The sequence below is a fragment of the Mizuhopecten yessoensis genome, unplaced genomic scaffold (assembly GCF_002113885.1).
Source record: "Mizuhopecten yessoensis strain PY_sf001 unplaced genomic scaffold, ASM211388v2 scaffold716243, whole genome shotgun sequence".
NCBI lineage: Eukaryota > Metazoa > Mollusca > Bivalvia > Pectinida > Pectinidae > Mizuhopecten > Mizuhopecten yessoensis.
The window spans coordinates 370,101-389,650 of NW_018480019.1; the positions used below are offsets into that span (position 1 = coordinate 370,101).

General features: G+C 37.6%; 1 protein-coding gene across 3 annotated transcripts in view; it reads left to right on the plus strand.

The window, feature by feature from the left end:
• Window positions 1-8,955: 8,955 nt before the first annotated feature.
• Window positions 8,956-19,550, plus strand: part of LOC110442283 (probable S-adenosylmethionine-dependent methyltransferase At5g38780) — a 20,231-nt gene continuing 9,636 nt past the window's right edge. Inside the window, exons 1-7 of one of the 3 annotated variants that reach the window (XM_021485801.1) lie at window positions 8,958-9,137; window positions 13,653-13,729; window positions 14,717-14,829; window positions 15,335-15,445; window positions 15,545-15,643; window positions 16,056-16,182; window positions 17,714-17,841. In XM_021485801.1, the coding sequence (XP_021341476.1) occupies window positions 13,722-13,729; window positions 14,717-14,829; window positions 15,335-15,445; window positions 15,545-15,643; window positions 16,056-16,182; window positions 17,714-17,841 (586 nt within the window). In that variant the 5' untranslated portion in view covers window positions 8,958-9,137; window positions 13,653-13,721. Of the gene's footprint in view, window positions 9,138-13,652; window positions 13,730-14,716; window positions 14,830-15,334; window positions 15,446-15,544; window positions 15,644-16,055; window positions 16,183-17,713; window positions 17,842-19,550 lie in introns of all 3 variants that reach the window. The other 2 variants (XM_021485802.1, XM_021485803.1) reach the window with 2 other exon arrangements.

A 19,550-nucleotide genomic window follows, 5' to 3' on the forward strand; every position in this document is an offset into this window, starting at 1 on the left:
TGTCGGGCAACCTCTGACAAAATGGAGGCGGCAAGTGCGTCTTGACTGGATGCGCAGACATGGCCCGAATAGGTTTGGGATGCGTCGATGGAGGCGTGTGATGTTCACCGACGAGTCTAGATTTTGTCTGTACCGCTCAGACGGAAGAAAAAGGGTATATCGCAGACGCGGTGAGCGTTTTGCCGACGCATGCGTGGTTAAACGAGATTGATTCGGTGGGGCTTCTGTAATAGTTTGGGGAGGCATCTCTCATGGAGTAAAATCCCCCTTAGTGGTCCTGGATCAAAACCTCAATGCCTTTCGATACAGAGACCAGATCCTCCAACCACATGTCCTTCCACTTCTCAGACGTCATAACCTAATTTTCCAGCAAGACAATGCTCGACCGCATGTTGCCAGAGTCTGTCGTGATTTTCTCACGGCAAACAACGTTCAGCCTCTGGAATAGCCCCCATATAGCCCTGACATGTCTTCCATTGAGCATCTGTGGGATGAGCTGGACAGGCGTATTAGGAAACGTCAAAACCCCCAACTAACCGCGCCCAGTTGATCGCAGCATTAACACAAGAATGGAACAATATTCCCTCAAGGCGAATAAATGTTCTTATTAATTCAATGCATAGGAGAATCCGTGCAGGGATTCGTGCAAAAGGTGCCCACACCAGTTGCTGAAGTGTCATTTTGTTTTTCGCGGGTATCCCACTTTGAGTAACTACTGATGACACGAGTGACGTCACACAGACTTTTCTTCTACAGTATTGTAAAGAATAGACTTGTCCCTTGATATTGATATAAAATTTTGTACAGATTTCCCAAAATATCATATGCTATTGATTGCATAATTTATTTGTGCGGTGTTTTTTTTTGTTCAGTATATGATCCGATTTACAAAATGACATTTGGGAAAAAATGTACAAATCCTGCAGATTATCGACAATTTTCGGTTTTTCCAAATATCTTTTCAACATGGAAACTGGGCATGTCTTTGCTACACCTAATAAAAATTACCATAAACGAACCCTCAAATTTCACATTTGAACTTTTTATGTTTACAATTTCGGCAAACCTTAGAAAACCTGCAAAACCAACCAAACACATAGAAAGTAGCCTCAAATCTTTAAGAGAAGCGTCCGCTTTTCCATGCTTGTCCACTAACATTTCAAGTATCTCCGGTGTAATGGGTTCTTTCTTGTTCACAGGGCGACTTAAAATTCGTTTCGCACTAAGTCTGACGGACTGAACTAAAAAACTCTACCTGGGTGTGAATATCCCGCAATTTTGTGACACCACGATAATGAAAAAAATATTTCCTCAATTTTAGAAAAATTACATTCAGATTGAATCAACGAAGATAAATAAAGTGCCACGTATTGAATTCCTTCAAATGAACTACACCACTTCTTCCACTGTTTATAACCGGACTTGTACTTTTTAACAGTATAAATAGATTTTGAACTCAAAACATGGGAAGTCAAACCGTCCGCTAATAGCTTAAGCCTGAGATCACTAAACAACCGGCCGATCTTTCCATCTGCCAATATGGGAAAGCTCTGTAAAACGAAAAATCGAAAAACCCCATTAAAACCGGAGAAAGAAATCTGTGTATTGATTAATATATATGCTAATTGTATTGACTGTATAAATTGTATATCTATGTACTGTAAAGCGCTTTAGAGTGGCTTATGTTAGCTAGATAGAGCGCTATATCAAATGTTGTATATCATTACATATATATACATATTAATTGTAAATGTTGACAATGATATCTCTCTGATTTCATTACCAAACTGAGCCAACTTATTTTTAGTCAACCTCTCTGGCTTACTTGTAATTAGCCAACCTCTCTGGCTTACTTGTAATATTGAAAAAACCCATCTCTGGTTCAATGAATATAATCCATAAACATATCGACTCTGTTTCGTGTAGATATGTTATTTCCTGCATAACGTGTAATTAATGCAATTAAAACAATATTAACGAACTGAACTTAACTGAAAGCTAATACATACTGTTACGCATATCCTAAGGATCGTAGTGATACCAAAATAAGGGCTATCGAGCTAAAATTCAAGAAATTATGACCTTTTGTAACTTAGTTGAAAACAGACTTTACATGAACCTAAATCTCATATTCGTCAGTGATCTCTCTTTTTAAACTTTTGAACTGTTTATCAAAATAAGTGCGCATAAGATATAGTTGTACCTCCTGCTGTGGTAAATCTATTCCCTGACCATTATTGTGGAAGGTTACGCTAGCAGGATGATCTTCAGTGGACTCTTCTGACATTACGTAAATGCGTGTTGTCGAATAGAACTACAAGGCTGGAATGCCGAGTACCCGGACCCCTTAGCCTCTTTTCACCCGTATCGCACCACTAGCACGAGCGACTACATGCATACGATTAGTTCTACCCCTATTCCGATACACCTGTCGACCACGCATTGCCCGCCCCCTTCGCCCTACACGTGTCCCATGTACTCAAAATAAAAACATTTATAGTAGACACGCTTCGGTGGCCCGCCATACCACAGTCATTCCATATTCTAGGGACACGACACGTTGTCTGGAGCACAGGGGTTCGTTACAAACACCTGTGGCTGGAGTTAGCACACAACGAATTTTCAACGCTGAATACGCGGACTTAAATTTCAGGGTGCTTTCTTGTTGATGATATAAAAAAAGGATTATTAAAACATATTTCCATGTATTTTAACCGTTGATAATCAATCTCGTTTTGTTTTGGTTTGTTTGTATGTGTGGTGTGTGGGTGGGTCAGAGGTCATGCAACGGTACATGTAGTACTGTTAATATAACTACAAACTTGCATTTATTGAATCATCTAGAGGCACTGCAACACAAATATAAATATGTCATAATAACCCCTGCTGTAAAGGCACAGTCGTTGAAAAAGAGGAGTAGTAGACCAAACAGGTGAGATGATTCTATTTTGAACAATTAGCAGTATATGTAAAATCAACATTTAGATGAAGAAACAAATCTAATAATTTTTCTTATTTATATTTTTTATATTTTATTTCATTTTATTGAATGATTGATTTGATCATTCAACTAACCTGTTCCAAAAGAACGATGGGATTATTTCATGGCGCAGCGTCTGTCCGTCCGTCCGTCCAACTATTCCTTTAAAACACTACTATTCCTGTACGGCATGGTGGATGGGTGTCAATTTGGGCCTTTTGGTGACATCACCGATAAATATTTTGTCTTACATATACATTGGGGTTATGCTATCGATGTATGACATCAAAGTAAGTTCATGTTGGAGACCATAAGATATGAGTGGTAAATTGGGGAATCAAAATCACAAATGGCCTCTTTTTGACAACACTATACATATTATGTTTTTATTCCTCCTTGGGGCAGAGGTGTGGGACCTATCTATCAGGGGGAACATATATAGGGATCCATGTTTAAAATCCCTTTTCTACTGTATGATTAGTAGGGCAAGTGCCAGTTTTGGGCCAGTCCAAATCTTTTATCTGCTTTACTCTGATCAGTCGCTGTCTTTGAAAGTCCGTTTTTCTCGTATTTCTGTCCTGGAACACAATACCACAATCGTCACAGTAATGTGTGTCGTCTGTTTCTATAGACTGTTGCTGCTGCTGAGTATCTTCTCTTTTGCCGTGGTGAGGATGTTATGCTAGTTTACTTTTAGGGAACCTTTGCTGCTGCTGCTGAGTATACGTCCGTTCACAGGTTATGCGGCCCTTTCATAAGAGTTTGCACGGAACATGTCACTGCGCATGCGCTCTGACTCTGGTGTCGATGGCTTCAAATTGACAAGCAGGTATATCCGTACGGCTTGATGTTAGCTTCCTTGAAATGTCTCGTCAAGTGTTGAATATTTTCTGGATACATCTGAGTCATGAGTCATGATCTTCTGTTTATCAATGGGATTATTAAACAATACCAGGTAGTGTGCTCCAGCCAACGTGTCGTGTCCCTAGAATATGGAATGACTGTGGTTTTGAATCAAGGCACATCATGTTAATGGCGGGCCACCGAAGCGTGTCTACTATAAGATCCTATACATTGTAACATGTCCTTTTCAAAAGAACAGAATATTTCGAGGTCCTCTAGAGTCTACACTAGCGTCCGTTGCAAGTGGCGAAGCAGGTGAAATCGTCCCGGTTTGTCGGCCAGTCCCCTCATCGATAGAGGTTCTGATTGATGGCGATAAAAGACAAGTTTCTGTGATGGCTCCCCTCCGTAAACAACTCATTGATTCGCGGATCTTTAGATGATGAGGACATGAGGTCGTCCAGTATGACAAGGTTTCTCACATTTGAATTCAGTAAACTGTCTTGATCTAAATCCAAAGGTACCCCCTGAAAAATTCCACCTGAGGTAGAACCGTTTTTGTGATGTCATAAAGTGGTTGCCATGGTTTGTAGAGCCATACGATACGTTGAGGAGGTGGTGATATCTTTGACAATTTTTCAGGAGATTCTTGACATAATAGGTTTTCCAACAAGATATGGGTCCAGAGACATAGGTAGTGTAGGGGTGTTTGAAAACAAAGTCCTGCTGCTGCTGGATAACTTCTTGTCTATCTTTAGGATGCTGTTGCTGCTGCTGGATAACTTCTTGTCCATTGTATGACTGTTGCCCATCAGTAGCTGAGTTTTATTTATATGACTTTTCAAATCATGTAACCATGTTTACTTGCCCAAACAAATGCGAAACTGGTTCTTCATGTTTCGTCCCCGTCCGTGTGTAGATACGAAATACACACTAAGATTTCTCGCCTATGTATACCCTTTAGGGGCTGTTCATTGTGGGTATAGTGAAAAGATCAGTCAAGACATGAATGTATTCAATCAGTTAATGTATCTATCAATAGTAGCGAACACGGGTCAGAGACCATCCCATGCCCATCCGTACAATATGAAGCCTTTTCTAAAATGGACAATATACATATTTACACTACTTAGATTCGTCTACCACCCAATCGACGGTATTCTTTTCCTGATACCTTTCTAGGGTAGTTCACTCTCTTATTGTGGTATCCTACAAAGCCCATATGCTAAACTGGTCACGCCGTTCTGGAGGATATATCGTTTATCGTCAAAGGGTGACAGTCCAATTGTATTCAAGTTGGTGTTATAAAGTTGATGGTGGTACATTGTAGCTCCTCGTTCACTAAAATAGGACTGTGTCCAGCATAGCGTCATCAGTAACCCAATGAGAATACTCTAACGTTGAAAAGTATGCCATGGTCGATGACGTCAAACACAACTGACATGTCTAGCATGACAAGTACCGCTCTGTACTCGTTATTCATTGCGGCAACTATGTACTTGTGTACACGTAGGAGGGCAGTTTCAGTAGAGTGTCCCATGCGGTAGGCCGATTGCAGGTAATCATGGAGACTGTTTGCATGGAGGTGAATATCTTAACACTGAGACACAATCTTCTCCAAAATCTCCAAAAACAGAAAAGGCAGATTTGATACTTGGCGGAGCCGGTAGTGCTTCAACTCCTCCTTGTCAAGTACAGGCTTCTTCAACAATGGTCTAACATGTGCCTTATTGAAACACAATGGAACCTTTGACTCAGCCAATGATTTGTTCATGATTGAAGTAATCAAAATCAATATCATGATATGATAGATATATCATTGTCGACAGTTAATTTTACGTCGCCAATATTTGTCCTGCTCGTGCTAGAAAATAATCGGTGAACTTGTTGGACAAGTCTTTTTCAGAAGGACAGCTTGGTAGGATGTGTTTACCTTTATGACTCTCAAGATTTTTGTTGGGTATGAACAGTTGTCTGTTGTCTTTTATCGCATTCTGTGATTCTCTCAAAATTATAAGCCTTCTTGCCTTGAATGAAAAGATTTGAAAGAAAATATAGAAAAAAACTTCAATCAAAGGCAAAAAAAATAAAAAAATAAAAGAAGTAAAACTTAAGGATCCCCGTCCCAGGCAGAGCAAAACACTAAAGAATTCAACTGTCGTTTTTCAGTGTTAGAGTCACCTGGCCACCATTTCGACAATGTTGTTATCTTACCTTGCATAGATTTTGTTTGAATAACGTTTCGACTACAGAGTTGTGCCCCTTGCGTTGAACATCTCCAATCACGAAAATGTGGGGAAACAAACTGTTATATAATAACCAATCTGCTCTGTAGTGGATGAGATGCGTAAATTATATTTCATGTAACAGTAATGTATACCAATCTACCCTGTAGTGCATGAGATGTGTAAAATACATTTTTTTCTGTAGCAGTTATATATACCAAGCTGCCCTGTGGTGGATGATATGTGTAACATCTGTTTTCTCTAGGAAGATGATACTGTTATTATGTCTGAATCGGCGGAAGGACTCCAATCTGCTATTATTTTTGTTTGTTTGTTTGATTTTGTTTAACGTCCTATTAACAGCTAAGGTCATTTAAGGACGGCCTCCCCTGTGTGCAAGATGCATGCGTGTAGTGTATGTGTGTGTATTTTGGGAGGCTGCGATATGTTCGTGTTTGTCTCCTTGTGATAGCGCGGAACTGATGCTACCCCACTGAAACATACTGCCGAAGACACCCAGCAAGACGCCCCACCCGGTCACATTATACTGACAACGGGCGAACCATTCGTCCCACTCCTAAATTGCTGACCGTTAAGCAGGAGTAGAAACTACCATTTTTACAGACTTTGGTATGTCTCGGCCAGAGGACAGAACCCATACCCGTCCTCAAAGGGGCGAACGCTCAACTAAAAGCCAAACGTGAGGCCTTGTCAAGGGAGACATTAGGAAGAAGAAAGTTATTTAGAAAAAAAGAGAAGAGATAAGATCCCAAATTTAGTCGCCTCTTACCATTATGCAATTGGGGGTAGCAGGTACAATTCTTACGCCCTATCTGCAGGGAAACATATGTATGGAAACAGGTTTACATATTTTATCTCGGCATATCAGAAAACATGTACCTTTAATAGAGATTATTTGAAACTTGTTGTGAAACAAAGATTACAAGACCAGTTAATCCAAAAATGGTTTAACGATACCGAGAGCTCTTCAAGAGAATCTACCTATTCCAATTTTAAAACAAAGCTAGGTTCAACGCCTATGGAGATTTAACATTAGCGTTGGCCCCCGCTTGGAATTTCAAAACAATATAAATCCAAGAAGGTATGGGTATAGGAAGCGTAAATCAGGAACAGTAGTTTCAGAATTCATTTGATAATAAATGGGACCTCATTGACTTACACCAGTGTGGGTATATCATCATCGTGGGGAACATATTCAAACTGTAATTTTTATACCTAATGTTACACTATTTCAAGAAAGAATTGTTCTTTTTATTGAATATTTAAGCAGAAAATTTCCATTTTTGACACGTTAATTTATATAGTTCTAATTTTTCTTACTTGCTGAAAAGTTGGCTACCAATAATATCTGTCAACATCAGAAATTTCCAAATAATTGAAAACCATTAAATTTGTATTTTTTTTTTTTTTTGGTTCAAATAAAGGAAAAACAAAACTTTCTTTCCACATTTCCTCTAACTTGCGTTTCTTCATGTCTAAACGTCATTGGGTCTTAATTTTTGGCAAGTAGGTTGTTCATGTTAATAAGTTCAACAAAGGGACATTACTCCTTTTTTAAGGATCAGAATGAAAACAAACTACTTGGATGCACACCATCAGATGGTAGTTACCATATCTGAAATCTTTCGTTGAAATTGACCCCTTCCTTTTGAAGGACATGTCTGGACAAAGATTTTTCAACAAAGGGCCATAACTTGGTTAACAAGGATCAGAATGAAAAAATAATACCTGGGTGCACAACTTCAGGTGTTAGGCATCATATCTTGATACTTACGATGAAATTGGTCCATTACTTAAGAAGGAGTTGCCCGAACAAACTTTTTCTACTGACAGATAGACGGATAGACAAGCTGATTCCAGTATACCCCACACTCCCACCCCTAACATCGATGCGGGGGTATAATAAATTGTATAACAGTTTAAGTATAAGGATTATTTAATTATTTTTATATAATTGCATATCTTTGTCTATAACACAATCTCAACCTTAAGTAGCACTCAAGAGGAAAGATGACTTTGGCAGAATACATATTCATGAGTTATTACTGCTGCACATAACTTTAGAACATGCGTTATATCATAAAGTGTTTTGGTATGATACAAAAACAGAAAATGTATCGGTATTTATCATAATAAACATTGATAGTCAAATCTTCAAGGCTATGTGAAATCGGGAATTGATCATGTTTGTATACAGACAGTGGTCAGTCTAGGGTTAATGGCTATTTCAATTGTGTGGCTGGGAGGACTCGGTGAGCCCAGTAAATTTCAAACGGATTATGAAATACAATTTTGGTGGGCTTGAAGTTAACGTCAGCTGGGAAACAAAGATGGAGTATACCTTTGTTGCAGTTGGCAAAAGGGCCATAGCTCTGCAAGAAAGGGAATGTGATCTCTGCATTGTTTACACTAAACCCCATACCATCTTCATATATATATATATATATATATATATATATATTGTACATTATTGACTGTAAGTTAATGTAATGTAACGTCAATGTCTTTACAATCATTGATATAATGTCTGCATAATTACATCCCTTGCGGCCAATTGTGGGCCTACGATTGGAAATAATAATATTGTCTCGAGAATGCAATATTAATGGTCCCTGGAACTTCATCATCGTACGTAGTTTGGTCTTTTTATCAGTTTGTGTAGACCTGCATGTAAGAGAAATGGAAAATCTCCCGATCGCTAGCACCACGGACTTAAATAGGCCAGATACGTATATATATATGTAATATATACGTCTCTGAATAGACCTATATTATCTTATTTCGTGCCAGTACGTGCAGTTCTTGCGTTTATTGCTATTTTAAAAACAGACTAAGAAATAACCGTTGTGTCTAGTCATTGGCTGTAACACGTGCTTCCGGGTATGATTCTTGGATATATGATCAGACCTAACTCCGCCTGTTATGCCGCCATTTTATCCCGCCTACTGGCGTGTAGTGGATGAGCTCTGTGCTGGATGAGAAATAGACTCAACGAGTTGCGAAGATAAACCAGCACCAATCGGCCCACTTCTGTTCTGATATCGGCGTGTGGACAGCAACGATAGATCGTAAGTAATATAAATATATATATATGAGACAGGCTTTGTGTTGGAAAGACAGAAATGACTGAATAAGTCTTGCCTTCAATTGATAAACGATTGGGTGCTGTAGCTAGATACAGAAGGTGTCGTGGTGCCTAGGCTGTGCCCAGGGTAGTCGTCGATAGTTATATAATAATACATAGTGGCTATAAGGCTGTTGTGCTCGGCGCGACTAGCTCACGAAGGTAGCTGACTATAGGACAACTATAGTGACTAGGGCTAGCCGCGATGTGATGGTCAAGTTGTGTACTGCCTGGATTGTTATATTGCATAGTTTTCGGGTGTCGTGCAGTAATTGTTTTGTTCATATCATGTAATATGCATTAGGTATGCTGGTTACAAGGTAGTTACACATATTTGTATATATTTGCAACTGTAGAATAGTTATAATTAAGCACAGGGATCCTTAGAAATGACTAGGGTACGAACCCCAGAACCCTACATAGTTTTGGTGGCAGCGTGTGGGATCCATGTGGTTAGGTTTTTGCATTATAATTTGTGTAAATTAGAATAAATCTGTACGGTTTGTATTGGTTTGTGAAGATGGCTAGCTATGTAGAGGATGATGTAGATACGCAGCACATAGATGTTCCCAGGCTATATTTAAGCTACACAGTGGCAGGGTATCGGAAAGAAAGAAAACAGAATGTAAACAAAGCAAACAATGGACATGTTCTTAATAACATCGGTGTATCCTCCAATACACACAATAATCGATGTTAATAGAAATCACCGAACAGATACAGATACAGATACAGAAGCTTTATTTTACGTCGAATATTATAAACATACAACATAAGCTACGAAGAGCTTGTATTTCGACAAATAAATGAACGAAGCAAAATGAGAATATATCCTAAGTATGATTATTGATTGTTACAAAGATATGTATGGGGCACACCTGTACACACAGGACAGATGGTACTGTTTATTGAACGGAGCACGTGCATCCAGTCAATATCTATTCAAACTGTAACAAAAGATAACAAAAGAAAAGTACCCCATACGATTTAAACAGTGACTCCTTTGTTCTTAAACAATAGGAATTTTCGTGTGCACCACATCAATATCTATTCAAACTATAACAAAAGAGAACTACCAAATACAATTTAAACAATGGCTCCTTTGTTATCAAACAATAGGAATTTAAATGACGTCATCGGGTATCCTCATAAGAGGGAGGATATCCTTCGGAGGATATCTTTTTCCCATGTTAATCCAATGGAGAAAAGTGCGCCAGAACCATCTGAACGGTTTCGTCCGTATCTTCTTCGGATAGGATATGGAAGAGATCAAAATTGATTTGCTTCCTCCGTTACAACAATTAATATCTTTTTTGTTTCCTTTATTTGCTGTCATCTTTCTTTTCTAACTAATTGCTGTTTGTGGGGGGCGACTCCATAAACACCCGTCCTCATCTGATTCATTAGGGATTAGCCTCATATGTTTCTGACTTTTGCGAGGACAATAATTCCAAAATGAACAAAATCATAGAGCACAGTTTTCATACAATGGTTGTTTTATCTAATTTACAATGGTTAAAGATGAAACCTTTGCATCATTACTATTATGAAGGGTGTCTTCCCGATCTTTTCCTTTGCAGTCATTTGACGGTTATCCTGGTTTTTAACAGCAAAATAATAAGAGACCATTTCTCGTTCTAGCGCTTACTTTTGTCAAGTTATTATGCTAATTTCTGAAATCCCTGAACCTAAAAACATATATTTAAACACACAAATCATATAAAACGGACATTTAGAAGCAGAGATCTGTATTTTTTATATACCCCACGCCGGGTGGCGGCCATTTCGAATGTTCGTGTCTTACCGAGTTAGACCACATTTTCGCGAGGTTCACCCCAGCTCATTTTAATAAGCACCCTCATATTGACCAAAATCAACTTTCAAACCTTGGTCCGGAAAAAGTAGTCACGAGACCCCATTGTGGCAACTCTACTACTACCACAAAGAGAACGAAGGACCTTCCTTTCACATGCGCATGACAACAAGACAGCCGATCACTTGGGAATGAAGAAAACTCGAACAAAGATTAGACAAATGTTTTACTGGCCTGGGCTCAAAGGAGATGTCAAACGATATGTATCTGGATGTGTACCGTGTTGTCGAGGAAAGTCTCCTACCAAAGCAAAAAGAGCGCCAATGCAAATGGTCGAAGCAGGGTTTCCTATGGAACGAATAGGAATAGACATCCTCTTTGAATTACCCCAAACCGACCACGGAAACAGACAAATACTGGTAAAATCAGACTTTTATACTAATTGGACTGAATACTTCACCATGAGAGACATGGAAGCCGAGACGGTTGCAAGAATTCTGGTTGAAGAAGTGATTTGTAGGTTAAGTGCTGCAAGCACCATTACTTCAGATCAGCGTTCCCAATTTGAGAGTGTTCTTTTCCAGGAAATGTGCCAGCTCTTAGAGATTCAGAACACACGGACGACCCCATTCCACCCAAAACTGGATGGATTGGTCAAACGATTCAACAAAACATTAGTCAACATGTTAAATGGTTTTGTTAAAGACCAACAAACCGACTTGGACCTGAACTTACCATACGTGACTATGGCTAACAGGTCAGCTGAACATGTGTAACGTTTCTGCTACCCAGCTAATCCTGTGGGTGAGATCAGNGAAACAACAACCAACACCCCAAACTTCATGATGTTGGGCATGGAAACCAGCACCCCATTGGATATCCAGTATTCAATGCCTCGGGATGTCGAAGTCATATCCAAAAATATGTGGGCATGGCGGCTGAAAGAGAAGATGGAGGATGCCCATCATATGATGACACAGAATGTGAAAAAGCCATGTTGAGACAGAAGAAGAATCATGACTCCAAGCTGTCCTGGCAGAACTTCAAACTGGGCAATGAATGTTTGTGTTCTTTCCTAATGGAAAAGGTGGGACGAAGTCATGAGTTATCAAGTCGGTAGAGAGGACGGTAAAAGGTGCTCGCTGAGTTGACAGAGGTCAACAACAGAGTGCGTTGCGGACGCAAGGGGAAGTCACAGGTCAGTCATGCAGACCGTATGAAGTAATGAGAGGGTCAGGTCATGAGCGGTGAAAATGCCCAAGAAGCGAGAGACATCGATAAACAGTATTAGATCCAAAGTTCAATACACAATATATACCATAAAAAATAACTAGATATAAATAAATAGATATATAGATAAAAAATATTTTGTACAAATGTGGACATAAACAAATGATTTTCTATGCAAAAATGCATTCGTGCACACACGCATTCTGCCTGTGAGTTACACATATCATGTATTGGTATACACTGTCTCACTGACATATATATGTTAAAATGTTTAATTATCACAGTATCAACACATGACCAGGATAACCTACTTGAAGAGAACTTTGGTATATAGATGAGAGTGTACTCTACAGGAAATTAATAAATTAACTTGGATTAGGACATGTTATAGGGCAACTATAGTGACTAGGGCTAGCCGCGACGTGATGGTCAAATTTTGCACTGCCTGGATTGTACGGTAGTGTGTGTAGTGTGTTGTTATATTAAGTACAGAGCAACAAGCTTTGGTTATAGTTTTAGGGTGTCGTGCAGTAATTGTTTTGCTCATATCATGTATCAAGCATAAGGTATGCTGGTTACAGGGTAGTAACACATTTGTTTATATTTGCAACTGTAGTATAGTTATAATTAGGCCTACAGCACAGGGATCATTAGAAGTAACTAGGGTACGGACCAAGGAACGTTAAAAATTAACAGAATTCTTTTGGAAACAAAGAATGATACAAGTACCTAAATACTACCTTGTATGTATGGTTAACTAAGTTCTGTCACAGTATAATGGACGTACACTTGTAGGACGACCTTCACTGAACCACGACTATATACGAGCATCGGCTTGCTTATCGGCTAGTGTCCCTACATCTCTTTTAGGAAGGGGGGGGGGGGTTCGGGGTTATCAAGAATGTTCGTCAAGTCTCGTCACATTCTCTTTTCGCCGTTGTTGTCTCGGATGATTATTCGGCCATCCATCGTCCAGGTACCGGAAATCAGTTTACTCGCCTTAGTGAAAACTGCACTTCTATTTTTCGTCAGAGCCTCGTTGATGTAGTTTGTTCGATATTATTTCCATTAGTTGTTCCTGGATTATTAGGTCATTTGATATCCAACTCTGTGTATATTGGATACGGTAATATCTTATACGCGTACAGGTGGATACGTCTCTGTTTCATATAATCTGACTAGACTTATTAATACTTAATTGCATTCGATTGTTTGTTTTCTGAAAAACAGTATGAACGTATCCCTTAGAGTGTCATGCTAACTTTTCAGTTGCGGTTTTTCATCGACTTTCTATTACAGCCCTCGACAAACAATGACTGTAATTGTACAGTTCGAATGGTTAAAATAATAACTTCATGATCGAAATTAAGAATAAGAACGAATATTACAATATCGGTTCTACCATTATCCATATAGGTGAGAGGTGAAGAGCAAACCAAGCTGTTCTACTCAGTGAAGCATCGGTAGCTACAAAAACAGCAAGCAATGTCGAGGTAATACTATATACACATACATATTGTTTATTAAAATTTTATATTCACAAGTTATATGCTTATTCTACCTTGGTTGTTTAGAAACGTTCACATTGAGATAATATATGAATGTAATAACTAATCATATGCTTTACATCATATATTTATATAAAATATTTTCATCCGCATATAGTATACTATCAGTTATCATATGCACAAGTTGTGTTGCAGTATTGTAACAAAATCATTGTTTCAACTTTTATTATTATATGCTTGAAAATTTCTCGCAATGACATCCTATACACGTGACACTTAATTAATGGCGCGGCATCCGTCGTCCGTCCTTCATCTTTTCCTTTAAAACGCTACTAGTCCTGAACAGCCCAGTAGATTTTGATTAAAGATAATCTGGAGCATCCTTAGCCCAATGGGACTTACTTTTATATAAACGACGGGTGGGGCTTCCCTTGGGGCAGAGGTGTGGGGCTAAAAAGGGAAATAGAGATAAACCTTTGAAATCCTTCTTCTACTATAGGGATTAGAGGATTTTATCCCAATATGGTCTGGAGCATCTTTGGGGCAAGATAATTCTACTTTGTATCAATGAAGGGTCTGGCTTCCCAAAGGGAACTAAGCTGTCGTCAGTAGTCCATCCTTAAGCAAATCTTGTTATTGCTATTTCTCAAGAAGTATTGATTTGATGAATCTCATATGTATGTTCACTTTTGTTCTTAGTTGCGAAAGTTTTAATTTGAAATTGATCAGAACAAGATGGCCAACAGGCCGCCATCTTGGATTTTGACATTTGATGTTTGTTCTCGCTATATCTCCAGAAGTACTGGAAATACAGTACCTACCTCATATCAATAAACATATCCAGGTGAGCGTTACAGATCCTCTGGGCCTCTTGTTTATATAAGGCATCCGTTTTGCACAAAAAAGATATTGCTGTTAATCGGATTTCCATGTATTGTTATGATACAATTTTATTTTTTATTTATTTTTTAGCTTTTACCCTACAATGAAGATGAATACCAGATTCGGTGAAGAAGTGGACGATATGTACAATATTCATGGCCACGTTGGCAATCTCAGTCGGGCGGCAATTTTGCAGAGTCTGAGTGAAATATAAAGATATTTACAATATAGTCAAACATATTCGCAAAAAGAAAATCTTAGATGATATCTATCGAAATTCGCAAAGATTCATAAGCAAGAATATATTTGTTCAGATAGCACCCTTTTAGAAGATCGTTAGTTGAGTGTCCATAAACTGGCCCCTGTCTCTAGAATATTGAATCATTTAGAAAAACAGATCAGCTCTAATAACAATTTTAATCAGTTGGATCTCTGATTCGAAACAAGGGGGAGATAAGCTAGTAGTAAAATTGCGAAATTCTTCATAAAAAACCTAGGGGCTGTTAGGCAGTCTAGCGTGTTCATACCGCAATACATTTTTCTATATTTATAAAGTGTTCTCACATTGCTGAAGTAGTAGAATACATTAAGACTAATTATGATATATAACGCATATTTTGAAAACTAATAACAGTAGACCACATTCAAAGATAACAGCATAGCTATATTTCAGCACTTAAAGTTTTGTTATAACTTATATTCATACAGGAAAAATTATCAGTTCGAGATTAGCTTTCCAGACAGAACAACCATTCAACATAGCAGATTTTGGAACTGCAGACGGACAAGCTTCTCTGGCGCTCGTCAATGAAATTATAGGTAAATATAATAACCAGAAAAATATGTCCAAATTAAAAAGATATTATTTTCATACTGAAATTAAAATGTAAAGAAGTACAATTATTTTATATTTTACAGATGTCATACAAACAGATTTTAGGAAGGAACAAGCCATTGTCGTGTACTACAATGATCAACCGATGAACGACTTCAATCGGCTAAGCAAAGTCATCCAAGGTTGTACAATACATCCTTTGTTGACATTATGAACAGAATCATTACGTTAAATAAGATGTTCGTCATATGATTTTTTTTACTAATCTTAGCTGATTAGCACAGATTAGTTCCCCGTTCTATTCATTATGGTACATTTTAAGTATAGATCAGCAATATATTCACAGCAAATCACCCAAAAGGCAGTGCTATGACATTTAAACACCTTCCGTAAATATTTGCCACACTGCTTACGACTTCATAAGCACTAAATAACAAAAAACATATGTCAGCTTGTGTTTGAAGATTACAATGGCTAGGAAGTGTTTTGTGACTTCTAATAAACTGTAATCGTCAGAAAAGGGAACATTGATGAATAATCTTAAACATTTTGTTTCTACTGGAATAAATGCGTATCTAATATCTTGTTATTCAGGTGACAGAAAAGTCCGCGGCAATATCTATCCCGTGATCATACCAAGGACTATGTATGAACAATGTCTCCCTAACAATTCCCTGGACCTGGCTATTTCTAGTGTAGCTACACATTATATGTCTAAACAGTATGTATGTTTTAATTGTATCGGACTCATTGTATTAAGTTTAATAACGATTTTTCCCTTTTAAACGAAATTTATTTCATAATAGTTTACTCTACATGAAATATAAGTAACTACATATGTCAAGTTTCTGTACTTTCGTAAAATGTTTTACCCGGAAATGTTTATTTTGCTGCATGTCTGACCTGTTGTGATAATGTGTGTTATGTGGGTGTACATGTGCGTTTGTGTGCTTGAGGCGTTATGGTGGTATTTTTGGCCTCTTGTCGAAAACGTAGATCTGATGCTGACTTTAGAGTGCTACCTTTCCGAAGCCATTCAGCAGTATTTCGCGGGTCACACTATATTGTCGATGTGTTAACCAGTTGTTAGCACTACCCTAAATGCTGGACATTAAGCAGGGAATAACAAATATAACTTTAAGGACTCTGGCGTGTTCTTGGCTGGGGACAGAATTCATTACCTTTCTCACTTGTGCGAACGTTTACGACTACGGCCAAAGGTGCGGCATTGCCATAGAAGGCGCCTGCAGATCTATTTTGGTCTCTTCAAAGCCGCCTTAGCAGAAGACATGGCAAAACTCTTCGATTCTGCTTTATTTATGATTGTGGTCACAATTGACTGTCATTGTTAAGATGTACCGAATATTTATAGTGTCAAAAATTTACCAACTTGCTGTAAAAGCAATAAAAGCAAGATAGAATCTAATACATCTCTGGAATAGCTACCTGTGGTACATAAAAGAATTATTATCGACGAAATTCATTTGTTAGCTCACCTTCCCGAAGGGCCATGGCGCGGCGTCCGCCGTCGGTCCGTCAACTTGTTGTTTAAACAACTTCTTCTGAAGATCTGAAAGGCCTAGAGTCATGATATTTGGCCAGTAGCATCCTATGATGGAGCCCGACAAAGTTTGCGAATGAAAATGACCTTAACCTTGTTTCAAGGTTACATGGGTCACATGTTAAAAACTTCCAACAACAATATCCTAAGAACCATTTGGACTAGAGTCATAATGCTTGTCAGTATGGTATGTAGACCAGCTGTGTGCATCTTTTTCTTTGTTATAGTAATGAGGTCAAAGGTCAACTTAAAGTGCTAGCCAGAGTCAAATGTCAACATGGTTAAAAGCTTTGAAATTAAAATTTCAAATTTTTAACAACAATATCATAAGAACCGTTTAAGAGATGTTAAAACGTCTTGTGTTCTCAGTACCAAATTTGGTCTGAAAGATTACTTGAAAAGCTGTGCTAAAAGTGAAACAAATCGCAAATATTTATAACGTTATGCTATTATTTCATCAAACGCATTCAGAGTGCACAAAGGGTTTAAGATAATTTTCCTCAGATGTCAAATATAAACATTCTTTTAATCTTTGACATATGACTTAGATAGCATCGCTTGTTCATGGAAATTTCATATTTTTTAAGTATATGGCATTTAGAGCTTTTGATAATATAGACATAATAACCAGGTATTAGAATATTTAAATATTAATATGTTTATAAATCCTTATATTATCAATCAATTTCAGAGTTTGTCAGATAAAAAATGGGATATCAATTGCTGATGCAGATGACAATGAACTAAGTTTGATGAGAGAACAAGCCAAAGCTGATTGGAGGTCTTTTGTGATTTCAAGGGGACGGGAACTAAAACCTGGTAATTGCATGAATTGTGTTTGGGTAATTAAATGCATCATGTGACAAATGTTTCTCACTCTTGTTTCATATTCCAACATAATGCACGTATATAAGTCGATTATTTCTAAAACCTACTCCTGACAAAATATAAGCAAAACATTGTCTCTGGGAATATTAAGGAAGTAATTTTACATCTCACACATCTTAAATAACCACTATACTTTAAACTACAAACTACAAATTTAATCCAGGAAGATTTGTGTAATTTAACAAATTTCTCATAAAAATATCTATAAAACGTACAATCCATTTGCCAGTGATTCGCATAAACTTATGCATTGTTTACAGAATGACGTCAAAATGATAAAAACTAAATATCAGCATTAAAATTAACTTTGATGAAATCACATTCTTTACACTGAGTAGGCTTGCTACATCCAAATGCAGCTGCTACACTATCAGTCAAAGGAGATATAAGGCTATAAACATTGCTATTCAATTCAAGAGGGATATCAAAACTCACCTCTTCACGTCTGCATTTTAGGGTCTCTGCAAAGATGTCATGTAAATACCAACATTTATTTGTTCAATTATGTGCACAGTGCTAGCTTAAATGTATAAAATTGATTGTAAGTCTTTGTTTTTGTTTCACAATTATAACTGTTACTAGATTTACAAATTAAATAGGGCGTTATATAAATGTTGTATATTATTATTATTATTACAAGCTAACCGGTAATAGGATTTATATATATATTTTAAATGCCGCCGTGACTATTCTCCATAATTATGTTTATTGAAGATTTAAAAGAAATTGTGGTTAGGTATACATGTAGCAAACACTAGTGAAAGCAAGTGTTTTTTTTTTTTTATAAAAGCACTGGATTAAGTCTTGAGTGTAATCAACCCAACAGGACTCAAAATATAAGTTGTGCATTTTATAAACTGATTTTCTATTCATATAGTAACAGTGATAGAGACCTAATCCCCGGGCCTGGAAAGTTATCCCAAGCAGGCACTTTCTTTGAGGAAGCACTGTATAAAGTCAAGAGTGTAATCAGCCCAAGAGAAATCAAGATATTGTGCATTAGTGCATTAAACAGATTTTCTATTTATAGTGACCCATTGACCTTTGACCACTGGACCTGAAAAGTTATCCCCAGCAGGCACTTTCTTCCAGGAAGAACTGGATAAAATCTGAGTGTTATCAGTCCAACAGAATTTGAAATACAGTGCACAAAGTGATGTTCTATTTATAGTAAGTGACCTTGACCTCTGATATCAAAGGCTGAAAAGCTATTCAAAAGCTTAAGCAAACATTTTATTACACTGGATAAAGTCCATGTATGCACACACACAAGGTTCTACACTTGAAGTTGATAAGTTGACTTTAATATTCATATGTTTTTTCTGTATGTTATTACTATCTCCATAACATATTGGATGAAGTTGCTAAGTGTTTAAATTGAATCAGTTGATGATTTTCTATGTATAAAGTTTGACCAAAACCCGTGAAAGAATGAAGCTGCTAAGTGTTTACATTGAATAGAGACGGGACAGGATGATTTTCTATATATAGCAAATGTGACCTTGGCCTTGACCTTGGATCCCTGAAATACAAAGATGTCCGAAGTATACCCAAACTTGACCTTTGTATAAAGTTTGACCAAAATCTGTTAATGAATGAAGTTGCTAAGTGTTTACATTGAATAGAGACGGGACACGACG